Source organism: Podarcis filfolensis (assembly GCF_964270895.1).
Source record: "Podarcis filfolensis genome assembly, chromosome: Z".
Taxonomy (NCBI): domain Eukaryota; kingdom Metazoa; phylum Chordata; class Lepidosauria; order Squamata; family Lacertidae; genus Podarcis; species Podarcis filfolensis.
In genome coordinates this window covers 47788528-47805898 of record NC_139617.1, presented here as the reverse complement: position 1 = coordinate 47805898, position 17371 = coordinate 47788528, and the positions used below count along the sequence as shown (strand labels likewise).

The 17371-nt window shown below is 43.1% G+C and overlaps 1 protein-coding gene and 1 pseudogene across 3 annotated transcripts in view; one reads left to right on the top strand and one right to left on the bottom strand.

The window, feature by feature from the left end:
* The window catches only part of GLT6D1 (glycosyltransferase 6 domain containing 1), a 53835-nt gene that overhangs the window by 10777 nt on the left and 25687 nt on the right, over positions 1-17371 (top strand). For both annotated transcript variants that reach the window (XM_083597400.1, XM_083597399.1), the window contains exons 2-4: positions 11395-11484; positions 12645-12731; positions 17329-17361. In XM_083597400.1, coding sequence (XP_083453526.1) covers positions 12646-12731; positions 17329-17361 — 119 coding nt within the window. In that variant the 5' untranslated portion in view covers positions 11395-11484; position 12645. The remainder of the gene's footprint in view (positions 1-11394; positions 11485-12644; positions 12732-17328; positions 17362-17371) is intronic.
* Positions 13656-16344, bottom strand: LOC310754920 (ubiquitin-conjugating enzyme E2 variant 2-like; annotated as a pseudogene). The gene is made up of 2 exons (XR_014552317.1): positions 15908-16344; positions 13656-14103 (listed from the first exon to the last, which is right to left on the bottom strand). The product of XR_014552317.1 is annotated as a ubiquitin-conjugating enzyme E2 variant 2-like (transcript).

Here is a 17371-nt window from a genome sequence, read left to right as displayed (position 1 = left end):
CCTAACCAATTAGTTTGATAGCTCCATTCAAGTTAAGTGTATGAACCATTAAAAGCCTAATGCAGGGTATCGCTAAATACTTAAAAGATTCGAGTTTAGCGGTAGAAGGACCTGTCAATGTCATTCTCAGTTCCCCATTTTTCCAGACACTGATTCAGTTCTCTAAATTTCTACCATAATTTGCATTAAAAAAAATTTGTGGTTGATTTCCCCTGATAAGCATATTTTTGTGCTCAGTTGTGCTTACCATATATGTTTTTGCAAACAACATTTCCTAATATAATGCATGTTAATTTGTATGTTAATTTCAACAACACATTTATTTTTATGCATATTTTCCCCGATATACACAGTTTGATATAGTTTAGTGGCACGTTGCAAAATTCAGGTAAGTACAAATTTTGAAGGTAGGCTGTGCCTTTAGATGGCTTTGCCTTTAGAGGATAATTGATTTGAATCTCTCCATCATCCCTACTCAGGATACAGAGTTGCATCCAGCATTAGACCTACAAACAGCAGACCAATGGAAATTAACCCAAGCTCATCATGGCGATTAATTGCAGCAGGCCTACTCTGTGTAGGTTGAATGCAATCTGTGAGCCCATAACACAACCTTGCATAAAATCTGCAGGCGATAATTTATATGAATAAATGAACATCCAACTTTCGGAACAAAATTAAGATGAGGCTGGGATCTCACAGGCTCTTTGTATACCCTCCAACATTTATCCAATGAAAAGAGGGATGTCCCATTCCGTAATTATAATTTTACTATTTTAACCCCACACATCTTACTGGGTTGCCCCAGCCACTCTGGGCAGCCTCCAACATATATAAAAGCATAATATAACATTAAACTTTTTTTAAAAAAACAAATTCCCTATATAGTGTTGCCTTCAGATGGTTTGGGGGCCGGATAACTCCATACCCTCCAACATTTCTCCAGTGAAAATAGTGTCATCCTAAGGGAAAGCGGGTGGGGCTGTGGGTTAAACCACAGAGCCTAGGACTTGCCGATCAGAAGGTCGGCGGTTCAAATCCCCGCGACGGGGTGAGCTCCCATTGCTCAGTCCCAGCTCCTGCCCACCTAGCAGTTCGAAAGGACGTCAAAGTGCAAGTAGATAAATAGGGACCGCTCCGGCGGGAAGATAAACGGTGTTTCCGTGCGCTGCTCTGGTTCGCCAGAAGTGGCTTAGTCATGCTGGCCACATGACCCGGAAGCTGTACGCCGGCTCCCTTGGCCAATAAAGTGAGATGAGCACCGCAACCCCAGAGTCAGCCGCAACTGGACCTAATGGTCTTGGGTCCCTTTACCTTTAAGCGAAAGCAGGACATTCTGGGATCAAATCAGAAACTGGGACAGCTTCTCTAGATCAGGAGAGGACTTGTCTTCACAATATGTATAGCACCTAAGCAAGCATTTTATTTTTAAGGTAAGTTTTTTAAAAGAGCGGGGAAGAGGGAGGAAATCCAGGGCTTGTGTGCAAAAGTTTAAGGCTTAACAATACCCCTGCTTTGTGGGCCAGAGGCCAACACTATCTTAAGACTCACTTTCGCCCACATGAGCCTGACTCATCCTGAAAGCATCTTTCTCTAAGCTTTGAGACATTGACTCAAATCCTTGCCTCATTGCCCTGCGAGTGGGCAAAATGGACAGGGCCTAGATGGGAGACTGCCTAGGAACCACACACAGGCTGCCTTGGGTTTCATGACAGAAGCAAAGCAGGAAGCTACCCAAATAAGCACATCAAAATGGAAAGATTAAGCAGAGCAGAATTTGCACAGCTGAGGAGCATCACAGAACTTTTCCTTGTAGTTTATTTAACGAGGAACGTGAGCTCATTTGAAGAGCCTGCTAGGTCAGTCCAGTAGCCCACCCAGTCTATCATCCTGTTCTCACAGAAATCTTTAAGCCTTTCTCCTCCATGAATTTGACTAATCCTCTTTTAAAGCTGTCTAGGTTGGTGACTCTTCCTACCCGCTGTGGGACTGAGTTCCACAGCTTAACTATGAGCTAAATGTAATACTTTCTTTATTCAATATATTTATATACCACCTTTCTTCTAAGTCCTACAACATTCATTGTATATAGCATTGTTATAAAATATAAAGCAATAAAAACTAGTTTAAAAATTACATTTAAAACCAGCAATTAAACTCCCCTTTGCCCTGGGAGCAGCCTAGTGGCAATCACCGTCTGCATCTTAGTTTCCAGATACCTGGCTGGATAGGGTGGTATTAGCCTGCCAGCAGAAGCATAACAAGGCGGGAGCCAGTCTAGCTTCTCATGGGAGAGAATGTCACAGTCTGGGGGCAGCCACAGGAAAGGTTATTGCCAGCTGCCAGAGGGTGGTGGTGGGAGCAGCAGGAGTCTTTTTCCAACAGAAAGTTTTTGCAGGCATAATTTTTGCTGCTATCTCTCACTGCTGTGTTTGGTTTTTTGTTTTTAAAATATTTTTTATTAAGAATTTCAACATAACAAATTATCAAAACATATCATCTTCATTCCCCCTCCATTTTTTCCCTCCCCACGAAAAACCCTCCCCCCCCACGACATCCCTCAGCTCCTCCCTCTGATTTTTCAACACATGTTATTCTCTGCATATTGTAAAATTATAAAAACCCTTAAATTATCTGTCTATTATGTTAACAATCAATAAATTTGTGTATGTTTATTCAAAACCTGCCAAGGAGTCCAATTCATTTTGGGGTTTTTTTTAAAGTATTTTGTAAAAAGTTCCCATTCTTCTTTAAAGTAACAGTTGTCCTTGTCTCGCAGCTTGTATGTCAATTTCGCCAGTACCGCATAATCCATCAATTTCTCTTGCCACTGTTCATTTGTCGGGACTCTCACTGCTGTTTTTATTCCATGTTAGGTTTGAGGTTCTGCTTCTGTATTATGGTGTATGTGTGTGTCATCCCCCTGTCCCCCCCTCCCGCCTTTTATTATTACATTTATATCTCATCTCTAGGGGGGATGCACACTTCTCCCCCTCTCCAGTTTACCCTCACAGGAATCCTGCAAGGTAGCTTAGTCTGAGATATTGTAACCGGCCCAAGGTCATTGTAACCTTGGAGAACTCCAGTTATTGGGTGGTACAGAAGTAGGGTGAGGTAGTGATAGTTATTTATAAAAAATATTAATATACAACTACTCATAAAATTAGGGACGCGGGCGGCGCTGTGAGTTAAACCACAGAGCCTAGGACTTGCTGATCAGAAGGTTGGCGGTTTGAATCCCCGCAACGGGGTGAGCTCCCGTTGCTCGGTCCCTGCTCCTGCCAACCTAGCAGTTCGAAAGCACGTCCAAGTGCAAGTAGATAAATAGGTACCACTCCAGCGGGAAGGTAAACGGCGTTTCCGTGCGCTGCTCTGGTTCACCAGAAGTGGCTTAGTCATGCCAGCCACATGACCCGGAAGCTGTACACCGGCTCCCTCAGCCAATAAAGCGAGATGAGCGCCACAAACCCAGAGCCAGTCACGACTGGACCTAATGGTCAGGTGTCCCTTTACCTTTACTCATAAAATTAAAAAAAAATCAGTAGAACATGAAACTCTTTATCGCAGCATTGTGGTATTGAGCCCCACATTAGGCAAAAGATTCCTGCATTGCAGAGGGTTAGACAAGATAATTCTCAAGTTTTTCAGCTGCCATTTAAAAAGTTGAGGCAGAAGGTGCCTGTTGAATCTCTAATGGCAGAGCTTTCCACAGGACTTACGTTTGTCAAATGAGCCTCACCGACTTGGGGGATGACCAGCGATGCTCCTGCAGATGATCTCAGCGATTGAGCTGGGATCTAAGGGCCCAGGCATTCCCTGAAACAATAACATTAATAGTCTTACCATTGGCCTTCCTGAATGTTGGGAAGTGTTGCGGTGGAGGTGAGGAATAATTTGCATCTTAACTTGCTAGAGATGGGGGAGAAATGAGAGCCAGTGTGCAGCTCAGCTGCAGTGTGTAGGTGTTTCACACAGATGTTCCCCAGGGGAAAGTATAACTTCTGGTTTGCTAGTAAAAGTACATCACTGTGTCGCGAAATGATGCCTGTCAAAAAACAAAGCTAATTTTTTCTTATACGCGACGTCTGCAGCAAGAATACTGGTGGCTAAGTATTGGAAAGGGAATCAGTTACCCACTAGGGGAGAGTGGTTATGTAAGCTTTCAGAATATTTAGAATTAGCCAAATTGACAGATATAATAAGACAAAAACCAAAAAGTGAAGTGAAAAAGGAATGGGAGTGTCTAAATCTGGCTGAGTCTGGAATAACCTTGTGAAGTGAAAGGATAAGAAAGAGGTATTTATATCTAGATGCTAGGATAGAGATGATCAGGAAAACAGAAAGACACAATGAGAGATAAAGGAGGTGCTGTGGGATTGGTGGAAGTCAATGTGTGTTTTTCTTTTTAGTGTTTATATTGTAAGATGTGGATTTTTTTTAATGTTGGTTTTTGTGTTTTGTGTATTGTTATTTTTCGATATTTTTTGAGTTGTTGTTGTGTGGAAAATACTAATAAATTTTATAATAAATCATGTCAAAAAAGTGTGTCACCAGCAGGAAAAGTTTGGAAAACTCTGGGTTAGAGTGTTGGAATAGGGCATGGGAGACCAGGGTTTGAATCCCCCACTCAGTCTTGAAGCTCACTTCAACCTATGGGTGTGGCCTCAGGAGCCAGTCCCTCAGCCTAGCCTACCTCACAGGGTTGTTGTGAGGATAAAATGGGATGGAATAGAACCATATATGCTACCTGGAGGGAAAGGTGGTATATATAAAGGTAAAGGTACCCCTGCCCGTACGGGCCAGTCGTGTCTGACTCTAGGGTTGTGCGCCCATCTCGCTTAAGAGGCCGGGGGCCAGCGCTGTCCGGAGACACTTCTGGGTCACGTGGCCAGCGTGACGAAGCTGCTCTGGCGAGCCAGCACCAGCGCAGCACACGGAAACACCGTTTACCTTCCCACTATAAAGCGGTACCTATTTATCTACTTGCACTTAGGGGTGCTTTCGAACTGCTAGGTGGGCAGGAGCTGGGATCGAAAGACGGGAGCTCACCCCGCCGCGGGGATTCGAACCGCCGACCATGCGATCGGCAAGTCCTAGGCGCTGAGGTTTTACCCACAGCGCCACCCGTGTCCCTGTGGTATATATACTAAGTAACTAAATTCAGTAGCTTTTGCGTTGAAAGTTCAGCCTACCAAATTCACGCTTCCTGAAAGAACACATGAACTGAAATATTGTACTCCTTTGACACTCACTCTCCTCCAGCTTTTATGGTGCGACCAAGTAAGTGTGTTAATAAGTAAGGAGGAAACGAGCATTAAAATATGCAAATTAGTCAAAATGCATGATATTAGAAAAAATTGCTTGCAAAAATGTGTCTGTTAGTCAAAGTGCATGCAAAATTGTCTATGTTTTAAATGGCACAGAGTTTAGTTTCTAGTATATGTTACAATCTTATGTATGTTATATGTTTGTAACATATATTGTAAACCACTCAAGAGTTTGTTTTGTTGGAAACTGCTTATGAATTGCCGAAATAAATAGATAAACAAATATTATGAGCAATGTGTGCCAAAATGCTGAGAAATTTTCATGAGGACGAAACAAAACAAAACAACCAGAAACTGATAGAGAACTGAATTTAAAATTGGGGGGGAAATGAGAAATGGAGAGAAATTAACATGGTGTAGGGATGTGTACATCTGGATCTCTTCCAACTCCACATTTCTATGATCCTATGATTGTGTGACTGGCCCAAGGTCCTAGTCCAACATGCCAACCATAGCACATCACCTGCTCTCTTTGCACCTGGCAGAATCCTAAGGGAAGGGTCATAGCTCAGTGCTGGAACATCTGCCGTGCATGCTGAAGGTTCCAATTTATATCACTGGCAGCTCCAGCTAGGACTGGGAGACTTCTGCCTGAAACCCTGGGAGTGCCGATACTGCAAATCAGTGTAGACAGTACTGAGCAAGGTAAACCAATGTTCTGAGTCAGCATAAAGGCAGCCTGATATGTTCCTGTATTCCTAATCAAATTTAATTCTCCCCAGCATGTGGCTTTCAAGTCCAGCATGAAAAGTTAAAAGAAGAACTAAAATAAATAAATAAATAAAAATCGCACTATTTTGTGGCATCTTAGTTGATTCTATTAGAAGGTACTTTGGGTTTCTTTTCCCTCGGGTGCTTGGAAGAGGTTAAATTGGCAAAGCCAGTCAGTTCCACTTTGACTGGGGTTGCTCTTCTCTCACTGCCAAAATTCGAACAAGCTTTGGCTTTTAATAGTGACAATTGGCTTAGCATTGTGTGGAAGTTGATATTACCTGCTCTGGAAATTCTAACTGGGGGTTGTTTTCATGGAGTTATGGTCATTGCTGTCTTATATGCATGCGGATTTTCTTATAAGACTCAAAGCAGTTTGCAAACAAGGGACTATTTTAAGACATTTGCACGATGTGATAGCCATTAGAGCGGTGGTTCCCAATTAGCTAAGTGTTGTGGACCTCCTGTTTTTAAAAAGCCAAGCCATGGACCCTAATTTTCAAAATGTTGATATCTCATTGGTGGTTTTTGTTATGTGAATTGCGCCACCATACCCTCCGGTCTGTCCCAGCGCAAAGCTGGGCTGTGCATCTTCCAGGTTGCACTCCCTCATGGCTTATATGACCTGTCCAAGAGCACAGTGCTCCAAAACTTGTATTTTGGAGCACTGTGATCTTGCTCATGTTGGGGGCACCATGCTCTCATGGCCCCCTAAAATGGGATGTCCTGGACAGTTGATGTACCATGGACCCCCTGTGTGGGTTACGTGGACCTCCTGGGTCCACCATTTAGGAAACACTACATTAGAGGGTGGAAATCAAAGGTGTAGGTCCTTGACGTCTAAGATAATTGGCGATTTGGATACAGAAATGCTGTGTTTGCTTTGATTTTCTTTTCATATTTGGTGGCATTATCCAAATTTCTACAAAAGCAAAAAATAGTGAAATTTAATACTGGGTTGTCAGCTTTTCAGCCAACCACCATTCTGCTCTCTAAAAGTAGGTTGCCCTTCATACATATGGAAGAAGTCAGTGTTGTGAAGAACTTCATTTGCATAATTTCTACAGATCAAGCTGCTGTTAAAGGCAAAAAAGCAAGCTAAGGATTGCTCCCATCTCATCAGTTGGCAACTTTCACTGGATATAAACAAGTGAACATGCAAATAAAATTAAATATTTATTGGATTTATGGTCAAAAGCTAAAGAGTGGAAAAATGAGGCACAAATGTTTACAATGTGGTAAAATAAAACAGTGGCGTAGCGTGGGTTGTCACCACCCGGGGCAAGGCAAGTAATTTGCACCCCCTAACCCGTGGATTTGCGCCCCCTAACCCTAACCCCCAGATGTTGCGCCCGGTGCGGCCGGCCCCCCCTGCACCCCCCACGCTACGCCACTGAAATAAAATAAATAAAAGTAGCATAAAATAAACTAAGATAAACAGCAACATGATAAAAGTTACGGTCATGTCACAAACACCGAAGGAGAAAATGATTAAAGGTCAGAGAGGTCAGTTCCTGGGGAGTTTTGCTTGCTACAGCACAGAATTTGGCCACTCTGAAAGCAATAGATGCATTTTGATCTGAAATGAGTAAAATCTTAGAATTGTAGAGATGGAAGGGACCACGAGGGTCTGATCTAAGAATCTCATGCTCTACAGACTGTTCTACTCTAGCAGTCTGATTGTCCTGGCAGATTTAATAAGAGGGGTTTGATAAAGATTTTGAATAGATCTTGGCAAGAGGACATGCGCTGCCAATTTGACCTCTCCAGAGTGCCAGGGGCACCTGCATTCATAGCAAGGGATTTATGTCTTTCCTCCAGAACTGCTGAGAAAAGGATATTTAGGCATGTAAAGGCCTAATTGTATATAAATTCCCCAAAAGACTTTGTTATCTTACATGACCACCACATATGATAAAAGGTACCCTCCTTTTTTTTACACTTCCAACAAATATTGCAGCTTGTTCTATACATTTTGTATAACTTAGTAGGAGTCAGATCATTTTAATAGAATTTTCTTTCAGCGTACAACACGCTGTGAATTTCAGTTCTGTTCTCCTTAGCCTCTCCCAATCTGCCATTTGTATGTTATGTCCTAAGTCCTTTGTCCAGTTTATCATAGTCGATTTAACCTGTTCATCCTTTGTACACCATTCTAGGAGCAAGATATATTTTTTTGGACAGAGTTTTGATATTATTTTCTAGGAGTTATTTTTGGAATCTTGATATCTCATAACTAAAACCTCTCTTTTTATCTATCTTGAAGATATCATTCAACTGAAAATACTGTAACCAATCTGTTACTAGTTCCTTTATCTCTTCAAAATCTTTTAATTTTAACTGATTTTCCAGTTTGGTTAGCAGCTCTCTATAAGTCGGCCAATTACTACTTATATTCACTTTTCTCAAAGATATTGCTTCCAAAGGGGAAAGCCACAAGGGTGTTTTTTGCTCAAATAAATTTTTATACTTTCCCCATACCCTAAAGATTGATTTTCTTATTATATGGTTCTGAAATGCTTTATGGACCTTTGTTTTTTCATACCATAGGTATGCATGCCATCCAAATCTATTATCATAACCTTCTAAATCTAGAATGTCTGCACTTTCCAGCATAATCCAGTCCCGGATCCAGCAGATACAGGATGCTTCATAATAAAGTTTCAAATCCTGCAAGGCGAAACCACCTCTCTCTTTTGCATCTGTTAATAATTTATATTTTATCCTTGGTTTCTTCCCCTGCCAGATGAACCTAGATATGTCTTTTTGCCATTGCTCAAAGCATCCGGCACTGCCTATTACCGGGGCTGATTGAAATAAAAATAACATTCTTGGCAGTACATTCATTTTTATCACTGATATTCTAATCCGCACAACACCCCTGTGAAGTAGGCTAGGCTGAGAGGCAGTGCTGGCCCCCAAGGTCACATGCAGTGAGTGTCATGGCCAAGTGGGGATTTGAACCCTGGTCTCTCAGGTCCTCTAAGTGATATTTCACACTGTGACAACTGATTTATTTGGGGGGCTCTCCAACCCATGCACAGAAGGTAACACACTTTTCCAATCCACATATAGTGTGCTGATCTCAGACAATTCTTTTGGCGCCCTGAATAGGGTGGGAGGGGACAGAAAAATTGTGGAATATGTGTGTTTGATTGGTCTTTATCCTTAGATTTGCATTCTAAAAGAAGCAGCATGAAAGAGGAGGGAAGGAAAGCAAACTCAGGCTCCAGTTTCTTAAGGTTACAGAGTTCTTATAACAACCAGTTGGGATAAATACCGTATTTTTCGCTCTATAGGACGCACTGGACCATAGGAGGGAGAGAACAGAGGGGAAAAATTCTCCCCCTCTCTGCTCAGCGCCCCTTCAGCGAAGCGGCAGGAGAAACGGAGCCCCTTTCATTTCTCCTCCCGCTTCGCTGAAGGGGCGCTGTGCAGAGAGGGAAAACTGTGCAGCGCCTCTCCAGTGAAGCGAAGCCTGGAGAGCAAGAGGGATCGGTGTGCACCGAACCCTCTCGCTCTCCAGGCTTCAGACGGCTATCTGCAAGCCTTTGGAGCACAGCGGGAACTCCTGCTGTGCTCCGAAGGCTTGTGGATAGCTGCCTGAAGCCCCCGGAGCACAGCGGGAGTTCCCCGCGCTCCGGGGGCTTCAGCGAAAGCAACGCGAAGCCTCCGGAGCACGGGGGGGGCTTCGCGTTGCTATCGCCAAAGCCAAGGAGCCTGCATTCACTCCATAGGATGCACACACATTTCCCCTTCATTTTTGGAGGGGGAGAAGTGCGTTCTATAGAGCGAGAAATACGGTAGAAACCATTCAGTGAGGTGGGTGGAGGAGTAAGAGGGAACTGGTGTCTCAGTTAGTAGAATGTTCCTGCTTTGGGGGGGGAGTTGTACTCTGGACTACAGCAGGGTGGGGGGAAGCTTGAAGTGCCCCTATACACCTGGTGCAACCCCATACCTGTGGGGATTTGAACCCCCGTTGATGCTGCTTGTAGTGCAGACACAGTCTCTGATTGCTTGGAAAGAACCCTGGCGACCAGTTCCAGTCAGGCTGGCAGACAGCAGTCCTGAACACTCTTCAGAAACTGGATTTTGCCCCTCAAGACCTTCTAGGTTTGGGCTTGGGCCAAGCAAAAGCAATGGTTAGGCAAAGAATTATAGACACCAAGAGACAACAGGACTGCTTAAGGTGCCCCAACTACAAAATTGTAGAAATTGAGAGATATATAGCTGCACCAGCAGCATGTCTCTTTTTTCTTGTATCCAAAAATGCAAGAAGGGCTTTTACACTTGCCAGAAGCTCAGCTCTGCCCTCGCCGGTCTTGGAAGGATCCTTTAAAAAAGTCCCATATGACCAGAGAATTTGCGCCTGTCCATTGGGGAACATAGGAAGCCCTGAACACATATTTTTTAGATGTCCCTTTTGAGGCACGTAGAGAAACCATTGACCCCCTGCTGGTGAGGATTGCTGACCTCCCAGTAAAGCAAAAATTCGATCTCCTCCTGTTAGGCAAAGACCACAAAACAACCCGGATTGTCGCCAGATTCTGCGCACAGATCTGTAGGCGCAGACTATCCCCCAATTCAATCTAGTTTGTTAAGAAAATTCCCAAACTTGGATCCACGGGCGACTCTGGGTCATTTTTCTAAGGTAGTCTATCTTAAAGTTTTTATGTGATTATATGTCTATCACGTGGGACGCGGGTGGCGCTGTGGGTAAAACCTCAGCGCCTAGGACTTGCCGATCGCATGGTCGGCGGTTCAAATCCCCGCGGCGGGGTGAGCTCCCGTCATTCGGTCCCAGCTCTTGCCCACCTAGCAGTTCGAAAGCACCCCTAAGTGCAAGTAGATAAATAGGTACCGCTTATAGCGGGAAGGTAAACGGCGTTTCCGTGTGCTGCTCTGGTGCCGGTTCGCCAGAGCAGCTTCGTCACACTGGCCACGTGACCCGGAAGTGTCTGCGGACAGCGCTGGCCCCCGGCCTCTAGAGTGAGATGAGCGCACAACCCTAGAGTCTGTCAAGACTGGCCCGTACGGGCAGGGGTACCTTTACCTTTTACCTTATGTCTATCACACTTTTAAACTTAAAATCCATTGTTCTATATTGTTTTAAATGTTTGTTTTGCTATTGGGATTGTAGTCCCATTTGTGTTTCTCAAGCTGGTCTCTGACCGTAATAAATTTTATGTATGTATGTAAACCCTGGCAAGGAGGGGACTTAGGCAGCAGGCTGGCACTATGGGGAGCTGGATCCAACAACATCTATACGGGCTGGACCTTTGGTCCATGGGGCTTCCCTTGAAGTGAGAACCTAGAAGAGGTTTTGTAACAACTCTGTTTTATTCCTTCTTTTTAGAACCAGAAGCTAAGCATTGCTACTTTCACCTAAAGACCACAAGATTGATGCTGACCTCTCAGGTGATAAAATCCACACAACAAAACCAAAGTAAGTGCCTGCCCCAAATCCTCATATTTAGATCTGCATTTGCTGCTGATTTGCTACTGGGCCAGATTCAATGAAGCCCTTAAAATCTTTGGGACCAGTTTACGTGCAAGATGGTCTTACCCTATATACTCCCACTTGACTGCCTTGATCTATGTAGCTGACACTGTTAACAGTGGCTACAGAATACCATTCTGCGTTTGTAAGGATCTGGTCTTTTAGCATGGCAGGACATACCCTTTGGAACTCCCTTCAGATTGACATCAGGCAGTTGTCTTCACTGTACTCCTTTTCAGTGCCTGCTTAAAAGGCTTTTTGTTTAGACAAGTCTACCCAGATATGTAGACTGCTGGCGTGTTTAAATCAATTTTTGGCCCATTTTAATTATTTTTCCAATCTTTCAGTAACTGTTTTCCCTGAAATTTCTATTTCCTTCATTTTGTAGAATGCTTGTTCTACAGAAGCAGTACACTCTCTCTCTATATATATTTAACAAGCAAGCAGAGCTGGATATAGTTCTACAAAAAATGGTTTGCCCAGTGACAAACTTTTTAAAAAGACTGCACAACATTTTGCATGCTCCTAGGGAATAAACTGCAGTTTGAAATCAGTGGGGATTTATTCTGCAAGCATGCGGAGCTCTGCACTGTGAGTCAGAGGGCAGGGTGCTTAAAGGCTTAGGTCACCTTGACAGTCACACCTTTCTCTTCCTGGGAAACGTCGCCTGAGATGGGTTTGCATTTGAAGCTGAATCTACCATATTCACACTTCCTGAAACAGAGCCTCTCAAATCTGTACTCATGCAAATCTTGTGCCGCAGTTCTCCAACCAGAAAATGTTCACAAAAATGCATGTGCTAAGGTAGAGCTTGCATTAAAATACATATATGTTGCTGCAGAAATGTGGAGAACTGAATTTAAGACTGGCAAATTGAAAAAAACGAGATAACTGAAATTGGCAGAACTTTCTATCCCTACTCACAGAATAGCCTCCGTGTGAGTGCTGTGACCCTTCCAGGGTTTCTGTCTGGCAATGATAACCAACTCGGGGGTGGGGTGGCGTGGGGGTGGGTCACATTTCAGGCCAGAAGCATTTCCAGGCTCTCCCTGAACTCTGCTCAGTGAAGATATTGGCAAACATCTCCTCTTTTTCTTTCTGATAAGGATGACACTCTCCAGAGGGAAGACAGCTCTGCTATCGATTTCCTTCTTGGCAATATTATCATTGGCAATTTTTGCTTACCTGGACAGGTAAGTAGGAAAAGGGATCCTGGCATCCTGGAAATCAGTTAGAATGTACTGTTCTTACAAGAAGCAAGTGTTTAGGACAGGGGTCAGCAAACTTTTCAGCAGGGGGCTGGTCCACTGTCCCTCAGACCTTGTTGAGGGGCCGGACTATATTTTGAAGGGAAAAAAATGAACGAATTCCTATACCCCACAAACAGCCCAGAGATGCATTTTAAATAAAAGCACATATTCTACTCATGTAAAAACACTAGGCAGGCCCCACAAATAACCCAGAAATACATTTTAAATAAAAGGACACATTCTATTCATGTAAAAACACACTGATTCCCAGACCATCCACGGGCCGGATTGAGAAGGCGATTGGACCAGATCCGGCCCCTGGGCCTTAGTTTGCCTACTCACGGTTTAGGATCATAGACACCCAACATCTTGTTTCTCATTATAGACGGAGAAGAATTAGGCTTGGTCAGCTTTTAACAATTTTATCTGCAGCTCTTTGACTAAAGCAAGATGTATAAAGCATGCCATTTGTACTTTTTCTTCTTTAGAAAAAGTTTTCTGAAATATTATTCCACAGCAACCTGACCTTGCCATGCTTTTGTCTAATAACAATAACAATAATAACAATAATTTTATTATTTATACCCCGCCCATCTGGCTGGGTTTTCCCAGCCACTCTGGGTGGCTTACAACATATCTAAAAACATAACAAAAAATCATCAATCCTTAAAACTTCCCTAAACAGGGCTGCTTTCATCAGAAAACACCGGAGCTCCAATTCTGGGCTACTTCAGGTCTATGCTTAAAATTATAGTGCCTTGGTAAAGAGGAGAAATAATTGTGCTGCCTTTTCTCTCTCTGATTATGCCTGAAAACATATGGGTCTTGCATATTACATATATTCATTCTTTCAAGTATCCAGAGCAGAAAGTCTTAATGCATTGGTGGTTTGCATTGCAAATCAAGACATTAAACATAAGTAGAAGTTGTTTAAGACAAGTTTGGGATTCAGCTAAAATTAATTGTTATAAATTTGTTCTTCTGGAGGTTGTAGAAGATTCATATTTTTTTTTTGGACATCATTAGATACCTTAGCTCTGGAAGCACAACTTTAATGCTACAAGAATTTTGCCATTTTGCTAACTCTGGTAGGCTTCGTGCACTCACCATTCCATTGGAATTATTTATTCCATTCATATTAATTTTAGTTTTAGTTATGAATCTTAACTGTTGGAGGGTGCTTCTGGATATTTAGGTCCACACTCTGCTTTCAAGCTGTGTATTCTGTTTTCATAATTTGCACTTGGTGGCCCAATAAAAAGGTCTGTCCACCTTGTGAGTGTCATGTCTTCGTCATCTTCGAGGCCCCAGCTTACTGTGCTAAATAATAATAATAATAATAATAATAATAATAATAATAATACATTTATTTATACCCCGCCCTCCCCGGCCAAAACCGGGCTCAGAGCGGCTAACATCAAATGTATAATACACTAACATAAAATCAGGCAATCAATTAAAATACATCCTAAAATCAGATCAGGATCAGAATAAAATCCAATCAGATGGCAACCTGCAAATTTGGGATGGGGACCTTAAATGCCCACCATGCCTAACTGTCTATACTGATCTTATATGAGTCTGTGAGAAAAGTTGTGGCGCCACTTTCATACAAGTTCTTATGGGGGAAAGCGAAGTCAGACTGAACCCCAACCAAAGGCCTGGCGAACAGCTCCGTCTTGCAGGCCCTGTGAAAAGATGTCAGATCCCGCAGGACCCTGGTCTCTTGTGGGAGAGCGTTCCACCAAGTCGAGGCCACAGCCGAAAAGGCCCTGGCCCTGGTCGAGGCCAGTCTAATCTCCTTGAGGCCCAGGACCTCCAAGATGTTGTTATTTGCAGACCGTAAGGTCCTCTGTGGGGCATGCCAGGAGAGGCGGTCCCTTAGGTACAAGGGTCCTAGTCCTTTCTGACCTTCTTCAAGCTCTTTCAACAAGTGAAAATTATGAGGGACTTTAACTGTGGATCCAGCTATCTTGTCCAAACCCCTCCCCCACCAGCCAGGTTGATCGGCAGTTTTTAAACAAACTGGCTTAACGTGCACCAAGGCATGGATCATTAATACAGTGCTACCTCGGGTTACATACGCTTCAGGTTACATCCGCTTCAGGTTACAGACTCCGCTAACCCAGAAATATTACCTCAGGTTAAGAACTTTGCTTCAGGATGAGAACAGAAATCGTGAGGCGGCGGCACGGTGGCAGCGGGAGGCCCCATTAGCTAAAGTGGTGCTTCAGGTTAAAAACAGTTTCAGGTTAAGAATGGACCTCCAGAACGAATTAAGTACTTAACCCGAGGTACCAGTCCCTTTCAATTTCACATTTCTCTGAATTTTGCAGTGCAGTTTTTAGCTCAAAAATAAAACAAAATACATTTAAATTGAATCAAATCTTAGAAATGTGTAAATTGAGATGAAATACATATTTAAATACATTTTGTCATAAAACTTTTTTCATAAAAACTCCTCAGATTATAATGCAGAAATGAGATGGAATGAATTTTACATGAATTTACATGTAAATTTGATGAGGATTGGACATAGACAGAGCTGTCCAGCCTGACTTTTCACGGGAAGTGTCAGTCTGACATGATGTATCTAAAGCACTTTGTCAAACCCATTCCCCCAAGTCCTATAGAAATGGTTGACACTACCATGCAGAGAGCAGCCTGCAACCACAAGTGCTCTTGTTTTGTTTTGTTTTGAGCATTTGTACTCTGTTCCTCAGCTGAAAAGGCTCCCAGGATGGCTTTCATGCTATCAGTTAAAACAGTGGCTCTCACTCTCTCTGGGCGACAGTTTCAGAATAAAAGTTTGCTTGCCACACTGAATTTTTTATTGGTAAGATGCATTGGAAAACATGCTATCAGTTAAAACAGTGGCTCTCACTCTCTCTGGGCAACAGTTTCAGAATAAAAGTTTGCTTGCCACACTGAATTTTTTATTGGTAAGAAATGCATTGGAAAACACAAAGAAACAACTCCTAGCGGTGCTTGATTTATAACATAAAACACAACTGATTTATAATATGGCAATGGGACATTCAGAAAGTATAAATCAATGCAGCTACATAAGAAAATTCCCAGTAATACTAATTGTCCTTGAATCTTCCTGCCACACTTACCATCCTCTCCTGCCACACAGTGTGGCACATGACACGCCCTTTGAGAGTCACTGAATTAAAACAAGGCAGCCTCTTCCCTGAAGGCTTACAGTCTTAAGAAACATGCCCTGCAAGAGGAAAGGGGCAGGGGAGGGGTGAGGAAAAAGTAAAATGGGTACCAGTTGTTAAACAATTTTACCTAGTGGAGGTGGGCTTTGAGCAAAGCTAATGGGATGAACCCTGTGGCTTCCCATCCTTTCTAGTGAGACAGTTTGATGGAATGGCTGGCCCCAGGTGACATTTGAAGGAGAGAAGGCCCAGGCCTGATTACTTTTGTTTCAGTTGTGGGGTGGGTTTGGTATGAATTTTCATTAGTTGCCACAGATTCCACGCCATCACATTTCCTCTCTTGAGAGTGGAAATCTAAGTTTGGTTAAATGCTATGCCAGGTTGTCAAATTGTTAAAAATCTAGGTGTGAGGCTGCTCAGCCACCCAGCTTGTCAGGCAGAGCCCACAGGTCCCTGCGGAATAAACGGAGGAGTCCAGCCACCAACCGGAGCAAATAGCTGTAGACCAAAAATTATTGCGCAACAGGTTCGAAGAGGAAATTTGAACCCCGAGGATGGGGTGACAAGGACTTTTAAAACTTTCCCATCCTATCCCAGAATACAGTTCGTACAGCACCATTGCTACATCATTGCTACATAGCTTTGGAATGGAGGAAGCTGGCAAAGGAGTTGATTTTATATTATTTTTAAAGCTAGGTAACTTCCCTGAGCTGTCAAGTTAAAAGGATACATTCAGGCATAATATTTGTAAATTTAACTTTAAAGACCTGCACACACACACCACACCCCCCGGAATTTCCGTAACACAAATATAAAACTATCAAATTGTTGAAATATGGGAATAAAATATCATTATTAAAACGTTAATGAATATTCAACAAATAGCCCGACACACGAAGAATGTATCCAAGATGTGATCCTTAGCAGGGGAGAACTTGAGAACAGATTCTGTTCATAGGAGAACAGAAAAAGTGCTTTTTACTGTGTGCAGCCAGTTGATCCATCTAGTTTAGTATTGTCCACACTGACTGGCAACAGCTCTCCAGGGGTTCCAACAGAGAAGAATATTTCCCTGTCTCAGTCACTTCTACTTGGAGATGGCAGGTGTTGAACCCAGGACCCTCTACATGCAAAGGAGATGCTGTACCACTGAGCCCTTCTAATTAAGAGGTGGCTTGCTGGTCTGGGTGAAGGGCACGAGGACAGTCCACAGGGCTTGATCCTGCACACACATGTGTGGATTTGCTCAACATAGGATCGTGTTAACCACAACAGGGGATTTATTCTCAAGAGGGCCTTACTGCCCTTCCAGCTTTGTGATATAACAAGAAGTCTGCAAGGAAATACATAACATTTTATTCCTGTTTTTGCAGTGATGGAACATTAATATGGATGTACAAGAACAGGTAAGCATCT